Here is a 13,111-nt window from a genome sequence, read left to right on the forward strand (position 1 = left end):
CCCACCTCCCCCGACTCACGGGAAACAAACCCAGTTCTGCATATGCACAGCAGCGTGCCCCAGTGCCCCCCCCCCACGCTGCGAGCAGCTCCGGCGTGGGAATTTCTCCCCGCACCATCCCCGTGCGGGACGGGAGCCCCACGCGTGTTCGCAGCGCGGGGCCGGGGCCGTGCTGCAGGAGGGGACCTCCCCGCACGGGGGCGGACCGCGGGATGCCGCCTTCCCGCCCCCCCCACGCGTGCCCGAGCTCCGATGTTTCCCCCGCGGGCGCTCCACGCGGCGGGGCGGAGCGCGGCCGTGACGCGATGGAGCGGGGCTATAAAGCACCTGCCAGGGGCCCGCTGCCTCCAGATCATCGCTGCGGCTCCGGCAGAAGCGGTGCACGGAGAAGAGAGGAAGGGAAAACATTAAAAGAGGGGAAAAGAAGTAATAGGGGAAAAAAAAAAAAAAAAAAGAGGAAAAGCCCAAATCTAAATCCTCCAGCTCTCTGCGCAGCCCGCGGCCATGCCCAGCCATCCTGCCGGTGCTGCGCTGCTGGCGCTCGCCCTCTGCATCCTTCTGGAAGACGGTGAGCCCCGGGGCTTTGGGGGTCCCGGGGGCAGGAGGGGGTTCGGGGTGGGGGGCACTGTGGGGCAGCTGCTGCCGGGTTGTGCCAGGCTGCATCTCCTGCTCCCTTGTGTGCTCTGGGGTCACTGTAGTGTTTGCCGGAGGTGATTGCGGAGGTGTGAGATGGACAGCGCTCCGGTGCTCTGCACCCAACCTGCAACTCATCCCTTCTCCTTCTGCTGCAGGTATGGGGCAGCCTCCCCTGCAGTCCCACCTCGGCGCGGCCGAGCATCTGAGGACCAAGCGGTGCTCCTGCAACAGCTGGCTGGATAAGGAGTGCATCTACTTCTGTCACCTGGATATCATCTGGGTCAACACACCTGGGTGAGTGTGAGCCCATGTGGGTTTACGGGGGGATGGCTCTGTGAGTGAGTAGTTCCTTGTCCTTCCTTATCCAGGATGGGGGGCAGTTAGAGGGAGGTGAGAAAAGATCCTGGTCCTGCGAGGTTCGTGCAGCACCTGCACTGTAGAGCACTGAGAGTTCAGCCCTTCGCAGCTGCTAGAAAGGGACAAACTGTGCTGTGCTTGGGGGTTCCAGCACAACCCAAAGGGAGGGGGATGAAAGCCCAGGGCGCTGCCTCCCCATGGTTTATCTTTATTTGAGATTTGTACCTCTGCAAGACAAAAGCAATAGCAAGATGTTATAGCTGCAAGCCAGATAAGTTACATTACCCTCTTGCAAACTGTAACTGTGCCTGCTGGCTGCCAGCATTGTTAATGAGACAGTGGTGGGTTGGCACTAACGTCCCGTGGCTGCCAAGTCCTGCCCTCAAGAATGCTAAAGCAGCTCTCCATGCAGTTTCAGACCAATGGCCATCGCTCTGTAGCAAAACACATGTACTCAGGTGTGGTTAAAATCATGCTCACTAACGTGCAATTACAACTCGCTGCTTGCTTGGAGCATAGTTTCAATCACTGCCAATCCTTAACCCTCTGGGAGGAGAGATTGTGATCAGAGATGGAGCAGGAATGTGCACACACTAAGAGCTCGAAAAGCATGCTGTGATCAGGAGGACCTGTTCTGGCCCTGAGACGTCTTCATTCGTACTATGTCCCGTGCATTATAACGACTGGGATTTGTACTATGTCCTGTGCATTGCACATTCCGTGTGCTGGTGGCTGGTGAGCCCAGCCCATGCAGCAGCCCTTGCACGGGTGCAAGGAGAGAAAATGCCACTGGGAGGGCTGGCACGGCCATCTCCCTGGGAGGGGCAGGGTAAACAGTAGGTGGGAGAGGAGCTGGAATATAAAGGCTCGGAATTATCGGTGGCCTTTTCACCTTCTGTCTGTAGATGAGTCTTTTATTATCATGGCGCTGGCTTGGCTGCCTCCCAAGGCTGTGCTATAAACCTGTTGGCTGATAACAAGCGAGCAGCAGCGCTGATTGCTCCTCTTTCCAACAGGCACACCGCTCCCTATGGCCTGGGCAGCCCGCCACGGCGGCGCAAGAGATCACCCCGCAGGTGCGAGTGCTCACGCTCCGGAGACAGCACCTGCACCAGCTTCTGCCAGGAGGAGCCCAGGTGAGCTGGGGGGGCTGGGGATGCTCCCCGGGGTGCTCCTGGGAGAGGGGAGTGGAGGCTGTGGGGTTGCTTTAGGGTGCTGGCATCTCCCATGGGCTGGGAGCTTGTTGTTTCTGTTGGGCACGCTCTCCTTTGTCTCACTTCAGACGGAGGAATAGAGGAATGCGTGCACTGCGGGGAGCGAAGTTATTGTACAGATGTCATTAGTTTCTTATCAAAGCAGTAGTCAAAACCTCCCATCATCAAATTGACTACGAACTGAGCAAGGCAAGAGGACAGCAGTAGAAGTGAGGCGTAGATATCTCTCAGATAGCTGCAATTAACGCTTCAAATCGTGCACTGAACTTGGTCTGCCACCAGTGATGTTAGAGCCAGTGATCCCCTGGTACCTGCAGGCGTGTGGCTCATGCACCTCTCCTTGCTCATTAGGTACCTCCAGAGCCTGAGGCTCCCAACGAGCTCTGGAGCATCCACGAAGGCTCTGCAGAGTGGTGATGTGAAGCCTTCCCAGCACAGCCTGCTGAGAGCCCTCAGGTGAGTGTGCCATTGAAGCTCACTCTGAACTTGGGGGTTGGGCTTGGTGATCTCCAGAGGCCCCTTCCAACCCGTACGGTTTTGGGATTTGATGTGAACTTCCCTAGTAAGCAATCTGGGGTTGTGACCTCAGCAGTTACTGCTTGGGTTGGAGCTGGCTTCCTCCTCGTCTCCTTTTTAGTAACTCAGCTTGGCAATTTCTGCTGCGTAGAACTGAAGGCTAACAGCTGAGGGAACCAGGGGTTTTCCAGCACTAGAGCAATATTACATAATGTAACTTTTGGTGGGGAAGTTCCTCTGATATGGGATGGGCAAAAGGATGATGTGTAAGAGGGAAAGAGATGTCATGCCATAGGAAAAGGATGGATTGGGCAGCAGCTTTGGATCAAAAGAGATATCTCTTTTAACATCCCAACACTGAACTATGGAACTCAGTGCTGAAAGCCCTTCCAGAAGTCTAAACAAGTCCAAGGGTGCCTGCAGATTGAGAGAGAATTGGTCCATTGGTGGCAGTTAAACCAGATGCAAGGGGAACAATTTCTGAAAGGCAGATGTGGGGAAGCATCGGTTGGGTCATCCCAACTAGGTGGATCAGTGCTGTGACTTAATGCAGCTGCAGCTAGGAATTTCTACTCTTCCATCCCCTTCTTCTGCCTCAAAAAAGAAAACAGCAACAAAACAAAAACACCGGCCCAAAAGCCAACAACCAAACCCAAGGCAAAAAATCCACCAAAACTAACGATAATAATAAACAACAACAAAACAAGACCCAAACTGGTGGCTGGTTGGTAAATGGCATAATGTAGGCTATTGCCAATAGGTAAATGGCATGCTATAGGCTATTGCTGAGTAGGAAAATGGACTGGTGAGTGAACATTTTCTCTCTCCTGATTGCAGGGACCTTGCTGCCTCCCGCCTGCGGCTCAGCAAGCAGCAGCACCGTGCTCAGCGGAGTGCTCCGCCAGCAGTTTTGCCTTGGAAGAAAAACATTTGGAAGAAGAAGAGATAAGGAGCAGGTGCAAACCAAGTTCACCAGAAGAATCTGGAGTTCCGTGGGTGCCGCTAACTCCGCTGTCGGTAGTTAGAGCTGAAGGAAAGGCCATGAGTGGAGGGGGGAAGAAGTGGAAGTCTCCATGCTCCCATTGCGTGAACGAGTACTGCATGCACTCCAGAGACTGTTATAAAGGGAAATCAGTGTCTCTCTGTGCAGTCCTAGATGTGTCGTGGAGCTGAATTGTGCCTTTTTGGATCAGGCAAGGGTCTTGCTGGTAGAACACTTGCTTCACTCTGCACTGGAGCCCAAGGCAGACACTCACCCGCTGCGGGTGGTTGAATCACCAACAAAACCCAAACAGCCACGTGCCTTCCAGACATGGCAGCATCGAGTGCCCGCATCTCTGGCCTGCTCTGCTCTGCCCTGGGGCCTTGTCTGAGCGTGGTTCCACTCGGCCCCCTCAGACATGGTCTGGCTGCTGTAGATGGGGATAAGCTGCCTCTGGGCCCAGCGTTGCACTTTTTTCTCTCATCAGATAGTGCGATGTGCATATGAATGAGCCTCCTGTGGTCAAACAGCTCCCAGTATATACATATATATATATATATATATATATATATATGTAAAAGTATACCATCTTGAAGCCTGAGAGCCACCTGAATGGTCAGTGGCATTCTTTGGCTGCGAAAATCACTGGAGGGCCGTGTGGGTCTTGTTTAGGTGAATGATAGCTCTCCTCAAACCCAAGCGTCGCCCCTGCCACCACGCAGAGCAGAGCAGGGTGGGATGCTCACGTGCAGCTGTATTTCTGCAGCAGCTTCTGGCCCTGCCAGGCTGCAGCCCCATGCATGGAGCCCCATGGAGCCTGGGGAGGGTCCGAGCAGAGCCAAGCTGCTGGTCTGGATGGGGTCAGTGCTGGGAACTTGTTCCCTGGGACATGCTCCTAGAGCTGGGTTCCCCAGCTCTTCACGCCATACCCCAGCTTGCTCTCAGCTTTGCCTTAAAGGAAGAGTTAGGGGCAGAGAAGATGGGTGGTGGGAGAGTGACACACAAAGGCTTGCTTGCTGCTTCACTTAGATCAGATTTCTGAGTTGGATCCTATATAATAAATAAGCAGTGTGTGAATAGCACATCACTAGAAGTGTAACCAGAATAGAGAATGCGTTAGGCAAGGGGCAGCCAGGGATTGAAGTGCAGGAAAGGATCAGTAGGAAGAGAGCACAGCTCTGTCTGCACAGCTTTAGGAGAAAGGGTTGGACTTAAACCCACACAAATCGTGGATGCTTCCCCAGGGGCAGCACAGTGCTGCTGGCTTGGAGGAGGGAAGGAATAATTTGGGGAAAAGCACAGAGCTCAGGAGCTGGAAACTCGTATTGTAGGCAGTCTCAAGGCTCTGGAGCTGTATTGCAAATGCACTTTTTGCTTGCCTGGGAAGATTTGACTTCTGTTATTCATTGTGGCTGTGGCTGTTGTCTGGTTAGTGCAGATAAATAATTGCTGTCACGGAACCGCTGTCGGGTCCCCTTTGCTGCCCAGTCCAGTATTACACATGAGCATTGAAGAAGATTGGTGGTGGACCAAAACCCGTGGTTGTCGCAAGCGTAGTCCTGTCGGATGTACCAAATACTTCCTTGATTTTGCTTTAAGCCTTAGAGAGCAGAGCAAGATGAGACCGATTGATTGTACTGTAACTGAAACAACTGACCGATCATTTTGGTCCCCAAAGCTGCAGAGAAACTTTTTTTCTATTTGACCTTCTGAAGGTTTGAGTCATTTGGGAAAAAAAAAAAAAAAGAATAATTAGTAAATCCTGAAAGGGTTTGTTCCAAAGGAAACTTTGCACATGGTTTAATGTGAGCCTCGTAATTTAAAATAAAACTTCTGCTGTAAAATACTATGTATATCTCCTTGTGTGTGATGTCTCATCTTTAGCGTGACGGATTGCACACGTGCCGTATGTAGCATTCTGACGTCTGTATATTTATTTAAATCTATTGATTTTTTAGATGGCAATTTGCAAAAAAAAATAATCTAATTTGTAATAAATAATGGCAAAAGTCGATACTCTTTTTTTTCTTCCTTATTTGCTGGGGTGGTGGTGGGTGGAGAAGAACAGGAACACAGGGGGACAAAAGCATTGTGGCACTGAGTGGGACAGCAGAGCTGGGCTGGGATGGGGATGCCGTGCTGAGCACAGCTTGAATCCCTGCGCTGTGTGTCCTGTTAATGTTCTCTCATGGATGAGCACTTTGTCACAAATCATCTCAGCGGGTCCGACTGTGGCTGTTGGCACTGCAGGGACAAAGTGATCACATCCCCTCTGCAGCCCCATCAACTTTTAGATCTGAGTTTGGGGATTTTTGTTTTTTTTTTTTCCCTCAATCCTTTGTTTTTTCAGTACTTCTTCTTTTTTTTTTTTTTCCCAAGTACAGTTAAAAGGGCCTCGTCCCATTAAAGCTGTGCCTGAAGACCACGCCATAGATTATTCTGGTGTAGTTAACTCAGTGAATTTCATGGTGCAGCTGTGAGAAGGAAATAAAAAAGAAACATTATCATAGCAGCCAGCAGTGCGCTTGCTGCATACCCAGCAGGTCTACAGTTCGTTCTGGGTTTCTATGGCTTTCTGGGATCAGAAGCTCAGAGAGGGACAACCTTGTCCCTTCCTACTGCCCAAATTCCTTGGCTGAGCTGCATCTCCCATGGCCAAACATCAACCCTACAACCTGGTGTTAGGATGCGCAAAAATCGGATTCTTTCAGATGCTTTTATGATTCTATGACAAAAAGGGAAAAAAAGGTGCCCGGCAATGGGCCTCAGTTCCTTATGTATAAAATCTAAGGTTTGTATTTGGAGTAATTTCCAGAGTGATCTGCTTGGGCTGAGTCCAGGTGCTGTGAATGAGGAAGCTGAGGGCTGCTGGACACTCATTCATTTCTCAGGAAAGATTTCCTCATCATCTGGAATGTCTACTGAGCCAGCCTCGGGCCCAGCCTTTCATTTGTCTTTCTTGAAGTCATGGAAGAAATATGACCTTAGTCAGCCTGGCAGCAGACGCATTTCCCTGCTCGTGGAGGATGAAACCATCCCAGCTACCAGGGAAACGGTGCTCGGGGAGCACTGCCTTTGCTGGAGGGGTGCCCGTGGGATGCTCTCTGTAGCCCCGATGCAGGACGTGGGCTGGAAGAATGACCTCGAAACAAGGAGTGAGAGAATTTGGACAAATCTGTCCGAGGTTATTTTTTCTGCTTAAGATCAATGAACAGAGAAAAAAACAAAAAAAGCATGCGGGGCTGAATGATGGAGAACAGGTGAGTTTTCCAGAAGGAAATGCTGGCTGTTGACATTTCTGGAAAAGCAGGGGAAAAACACCACGGGCAAAGCATCCAGAGGAGTACCTCAATTCCCTGATCACAAAACCTCAGCAGAGCTCCTTGCTTGGATCCTATATGAGCCCCTCATGTATCCCACCACGTGCCAAGGGACCACTGGAGCCTGGCAGCAACCTCATGGCATTGCCTGTACCAGTGCCAACATCTGTACAGAGCCCTGTCCTTTGGGTATGGTTTTAATTACAAGAGCTAATTAAGTATCACCCAAGGGCAGGAGAGAAAGGAGACATTTGAGAGCATCTTAATTAGGATGTAAAGGGAGAAGAGAGGACTGTTTATTCTGAGATTATTGAATTCGGTGATGAACATCAGCTGAAGTGGATTGAAGGAGACAGATTTTATCAGTTTTCATACATAACAGGCAATAACAAGATAACAAAACTTTATCAAAGAGGAAAATCCAAGAAAGCAGGCAGCTTCCATAGCCAGTTCCTCATGTAAGGGACAGGGCATCTTTCCTACAAAACAACTTTTCAGTTCAGCAGTTCTTCATTTATTTGACAATTCCCATAAAAGGGAAGGGGAACCCCAGTGCTCTGCACGGACCTCACATATTTTCTGCAGCAGGAGTTCCTGAAGATGAGCCCTTTTGCAACAATCTGCAGGCAGCAAGGATTCCTTTTGCACTGCAGAACTGTTCTGTCCTCATCAGGTTAGGCAGTACTTTTTCAAATTTGTCTACATCTCACATTTGTTGAACTACTTGGTTTTGCTCAGGAGAAGACGTATTGACACAAGAATGGAAAGATGCTTTGAGTGAAGTGTATTTTGATGGGTGCCTATTCCATGTCTTGGCCAATCTTCAGTGCTTACATAGAAAGAAGAAGCTGTCCACACAAGAGATCTGCTCTGTTTAAAAGTTTCCCTACCTGGCCATTTATAATTTTTTGCTCTGCTTTGGATCTCCCTGTAGAAGAGCCTTATGATATGAGACCTAGGGTAAGTCACTTAGACAAGGGACACTGAATAGTGGGTGAGGGGTGACTCTTTCCTATGGGTCAGCAGTTAGTCCCCATGTGTTTGGTTTCAGCACATCTGGCTGATGACTTTGTGGGGGCTGCAGTATGGCCCAGCAGTACAGACCTCCCAGCAGCTGGGTCTCCATCTTTATAATTCGATCTGTTGTACAAATTATTCACTCCTGTCTGTGACTAAAGGCAAGGTTGCAACGCACTGAGGCAGGTATTCTGCAGGAGGTCTTCTGCCTGTGAAACACCTCCCACGTTCTCCAATGTCAATCTCAGGATAATTTATTTAAATGAAACGGAGGCTCCTCTGCATTCTCCTCCATTGAGAGTAGCATTCAGGATTTCCAGCTGGCTTGGCCATGGCCATGGCACATCCCTGTGGTGAGGGATAGAACGTGACACATGTCACTGGGCAGTTCTAGCCCGCTGCTGTGTTTACAAGTTCCAAATCTCTTCTCTCACACCAATATCCTCCAGCGTGAAGGCTGTTGATTGACAGGTGGTCTTGAGTAGACTGGAGCAAGGAACAGGCAGAGGCACAGGGGATGCCAGCTCCGTAACCCATGCCTTCTGCCTCAGGGCAGCTCTGTGGTCAGCTGCAACCAGCAACTTTCTGGAGGTCAGTTCAGGCTCAGGGCTGGAAGGAATCCCTCATGTGGGGTTTCAAGCCCTTGACTTTCCATGTTCAAGCCTTTCGCCCTGACTCTCAGCTCTTCCTCCAGCTCTCCCCATTGCCCTGTCTCGTCTGATCCAGGAAACAGAGAAAGTCCAAAGTTTAACTCTTCCTCGCAAACTCTAGGAGGGAATTGAGTTGGGAAGCCGGAGGACGAGAGGCACAAAACCGTTGTGTTAAGCACGCTCCCATCTGCCGCACGTTCCTCTGACACTCAGCACGAGCATTTTGCTGCCTCATCCTTTTTGAAATCTTTTCCTCAGCCTCACACCCGCTCACTGATGAGTAATTGGGTGCCTCTCCCCACATAACTTCTGTAAGACCTTTGAGGCAACCTTACAGCCACTCCCTTGTCCAAAGGAAACAGTGTGCTCCTCTGCACAGCACTGCTCCATCAGCTTGTCCTGCAAAGGAGGGAGGGTTTCACTGAGCTCCCCCTGATGGAGGGGCTTCCTGAGGCCACCAGGTCAACCTAACAACCTGCAACAGCAACCCTGCACTCCTCATCCCCCATTGAACATTGTCTGGCTCTTGTGCTAGGCTAAACCTTGGTGGGCGCACTGAGCTGGTAGAAATCCAACTCAGGAGAAGACAAGCAAGATATTTCTCAGGCTCGGTGACCTTAGTTGGGTCAGACAAGTCTGGAGCTGAAAGATGAAGCTCCATGAGCAGCTGAACATCTGGCTGAGACCAAAATGTTGGAGGCTGCCAGGTCCAATGAGGTGGAGTTTGCCAAAGAGATGACTTCTGATGGTTTTAGTTTCTCATTTCAAGTGAGACCTGGAGTCTTGGGAGAAGGAAGAGGCTGAAGAAGAAAATGAAATTGGACACGTCAGATTAAGTAATCACATAGTTTAAAGCTGCAGTTGTTAGCTGTGCTGGGTAACAAATACAGGCTCATGCCTGTGTTTGCAAGAGGTGAGAAGCATCCCATCGTGTCTGCTGAAGTGTCTCTGCTGGAAGTTGTCATTCCTGTAGTGCACCTGGAACACGTTGAAAGTAGAGCTTGGTGTGTAGCTGGTGTGGTCTGGGAGACAGGATATGAACACCTTGCTGGGCTGCCTTTGTGAATCAACAGGAAAACACCAGAAGTGCTGCATTCCAAAGGAAAGAACGACAAGGCTGATCAAAGAGTCTTTTAGGAATTCCAGGATCTCTCATCTTTGACAGAGTTTCCTGGAGATTTACCTGGGAGCTGTAGGCGAGATATCATATTGCCTTCCCTCCCAAAGACAGAGTTTCCTTCAGCATATCCATGCATTCATTTTTTATGACCCTAATACAACATTATTTGCGATATGTGTTAACCAGTTCAATCAGTCACCCTGATGACTTTTCTTTTTTTTTAGATTACAATACATGCCGTGAAAATCTCCAAGACTTCATTTCAGCAGCAAGACCATAACAGTTTAGACAAGATCTTAAATGGTGAATAACCCTCTCCCCGGAGATTTGATGGCAAATACAAAGTATGCCTCTGTGACTTTATTATTAAAACAGAATGATCTCCCTCCAGCTCCGTTGGAGGGGGAGGAGGAGAAAGCACACATGGAGCAATTAAGAAAAATGTCTTTGACCTTCAGCAACTTAATCAGCTGCCAGTGTGCTTCCTAATAGTGTGCTAATGGTTAAGTTCTTCTGGATGCCATAAAAAGTGCTATAACTGGAGGCTACAATAAAGTGCTGATCAACCCATCAAGTGAGTCAATCCAAAAGTAATATCTGTCTTCATAATGACTATAATAAAAACGATGCTAGAGCCAGGAGATGACGTGAATAAGAATGCTGCTTAATTATGCTGGGCTGCAGCGCTGGGTGAATTTGTCACACTTCAAACTTGCTTTTGGGTTGCATTCCCACTCCCGCCTACAAAAGCCAAACTTCATAGTTGTGTGGCCAAGGACACAGGAGGGCTGAAATCTCCCTCCAAGCCAGCCAGAACTGTGGTGCAGGGGAGGCTGCTGAATTTGGGGGAAGGCTGTTCATTCCTGCACGAACTGCACCGACAAAAAGCAGGATGGAAGCGTGACTGTGTTTATGTTTTTGAGAGGTTGGGGCTGGGAAGCAGAGAAAATGTGTTCATAGATTTTATGTATTGCAGTGTTAAAGATTGCCTGCTATTTCATATCATGATATAGAAGCAGGGTGAAAGTTCACTGGAGCCTCAAGTGATAATGGGAGCAACACAGGACAAGACAGTTGATTCCTGTGCTAAAAAAGCACAGATGTAAAGCAGCAGAAACCACCCTGGGCAGAGAGGGAAGTCCTGGGTAAATCACAGACACATTCCGTAGTAATGGGGATGTAGCTGAGGAGCTGACAGTGGTTGAATGATATCCTTGAGGATTTAGAATCATAGAACTGTAGAATCATAGAACCATAGAATGGTAAAACCACAGAATGGTTGGGTTGGAAGGGACCTTAGAAACTGAAGAACCATAGAATGGTAAAACCACAGAATGGTTGGGTTGGAAGGGACCTTAAAAACTGAAGAACCATAGAATGGCTTGGGTTGGACTGGAGGAGTCCTTCAAGATCACAGAACCAGAGAATGGTTGGGTTAGAAGGGACCTCAAAGCCCCCCCAGCCTGACCCCCTGCTGGGGGATGGGTGCCCCCCACCAGATCAGGCTGCCCAGGGCCCATCCATGGCCTTGTCACCTCGAGGGATGGGGCTCCCACAGCTCTGGTCAGCAGTGCCATCACCTCATCACCCTCACGGTGAAGAATTTCCTCCTCACATCCAAGCTAAATCTCCCCTCTTTTAGTTCAAAACCTTTAACCAAATTTACCTTTAAACCTCTTTCAGTTTAAATTCTTTACCATGAAGAAGGCAATGAACAAGTGCCCTTCAAAGGCACCAGATGGGATAATAGGAGCAGAGGGACTGGAAGATCCTGCCCCGCATGGTGCTTCAGGAATTATCCATTGATGCACAGATACCAGCAGAATCAGATGGAGCAAGGCGGACCAGCAGGTGCCAAGAGCACCTGTTGATGTCCATGGAGCAGTGGCTCTTTTCCTGCAAAACAAAGCTGGTGTTTTTTGGGATCCCTCTGAGCACAAAGCTGCTCTCCAGGATGCTAAGAAGCAGGGATGAATTCACAAACGCAGCATGGAGCTGGTGGAAAACATGCTGCAGCCTTTCAAGGAATTGCAGAGCGGATTCCTCCCCCATCAGTAAAGAAAACAGGATGCAGGCCACATTCCTGGCCACATAGACAAGGCTCTCCACACCAGCACAAACACATTTTCTCAGTTCCAATTAAACCCTGGCTTTATATCACCTTGCTGCTGATAAGGGTCTGATTAATGGAAGAATTGTCTTTTTTCTTTTTTTCTTTTTTTTTTTAAGTAAAGTCTCTGGTGCTAATTGTTTTTTCCCTCTCCCATTTCTTGTTTTAAAGGCTCTTTCGAGGAGGGCTGCTGATTGTGCTCGGGGTTGTATGGGAACACTTAGTCTCTTCCTGGTTTTGTTTTTGGGGCTAACTGCTGCCACCGAGCCTCGCAGGTCCAACAGACAAATCACCTCTGCGGATAACCGGCAAAATCCTGCCCTTGAGCCTCCCGATAAACAAGTGCAGATTCATGTGTTTGTTCATGACACAGAAAGCAGCCAGGACAATGATGTGGCGACTTTTTGCCAGTGTTGTTTCCTCTGGAGAGCCGACTTCCCTTGCGGAGCCTCAGGTGCATAGCAACAACTCAGCAAAACAAAAGCCAACCACTGCAAGGCATTAGAAAAATATTATCCCGGTCCGAAGGGTGGGGCCCATCTTCCCATCGGCACCCTGGTGCTGGGACCAGCCCTGGCTCCAAACATTCCCACGATGCCGCCGCGTGCATGCCAGGCTAATTAGCTAAGTGCTCTGCTCCCAGGTGACGCTGCCTGAGTGGTGAGAGGCGGGTTCTGCTCCGAGTGGAGCAGAGAGAGATGGAGAGGTGACGTGCATGTGTGTCACAGAGTCACAGAGTCATTACGGTTGGAAAGGACCATGAAGATCAGCAAGGCCAATTGCCAACCCATCACCACCATGCCCTCTAAGCCTGTCCCTAATGGATAGGCTAGGCAAAGGGCTGGAGGCTTAGTTTAAAAGCGTTATTTCTTTGGCCATTAAAGAACCTTCATTCTCTGCCCACCATGGGTTAATGTCAGGTGGGAATGGTTCTACCACGTCTAAGCTAAGGGGTGTTGAACAGAGATGCACTGCAGCACATGCCTCAGCCCAGCTCCTGTGGACCTACCACCAAGGTCTAGCTGCTCAGGGAGGTGGTTGAGTGACCATCCCTGGAGGCGTTCAAGAAGTGTTTAGATGTGGTACTAAGGGACATGGTTTAGTGGAAAATATTTGTGGTAGGCGGACAGTTGGACTGGATGATCTTGGCGGACTGTTCCAACCTTGGTGGTGATTCTTTGATTCTGTG

The 13,111-nt window shown here is 49.6% G+C and overlaps 1 protein-coding gene across 1 annotated transcript; it reads left to right on the forward strand.

The window, feature by feature from the left end:
* On the forward strand, window positions 365-5,719 carry EDN2 (endothelin 2). Its single transcript, XM_021375644.1, has 5 exons — window positions 365-568; window positions 792-930; window positions 2,010-2,129; window positions 2,559-2,663; window positions 3,561-5,719. Exons 1-5 carry the CDS (start codon window positions 505-507, stop codon window positions 3,670-3,672), a joined length of 540 nt encoding a protein of 179 aa, XP_021231319.1. The 5' UTR covers window positions 365-504; the 3' UTR covers window positions 3,673-5,719.

This window comes from Numida meleagris, chromosome 22 (assembly GCF_002078875.1).
Source record: "Numida meleagris isolate 19003 breed g44 Domestic line chromosome 22, NumMel1.0, whole genome shotgun sequence".
NCBI classification, from domain to species: domain Eukaryota; kingdom Metazoa; phylum Chordata; class Aves; order Galliformes; family Numididae; genus Numida; species Numida meleagris.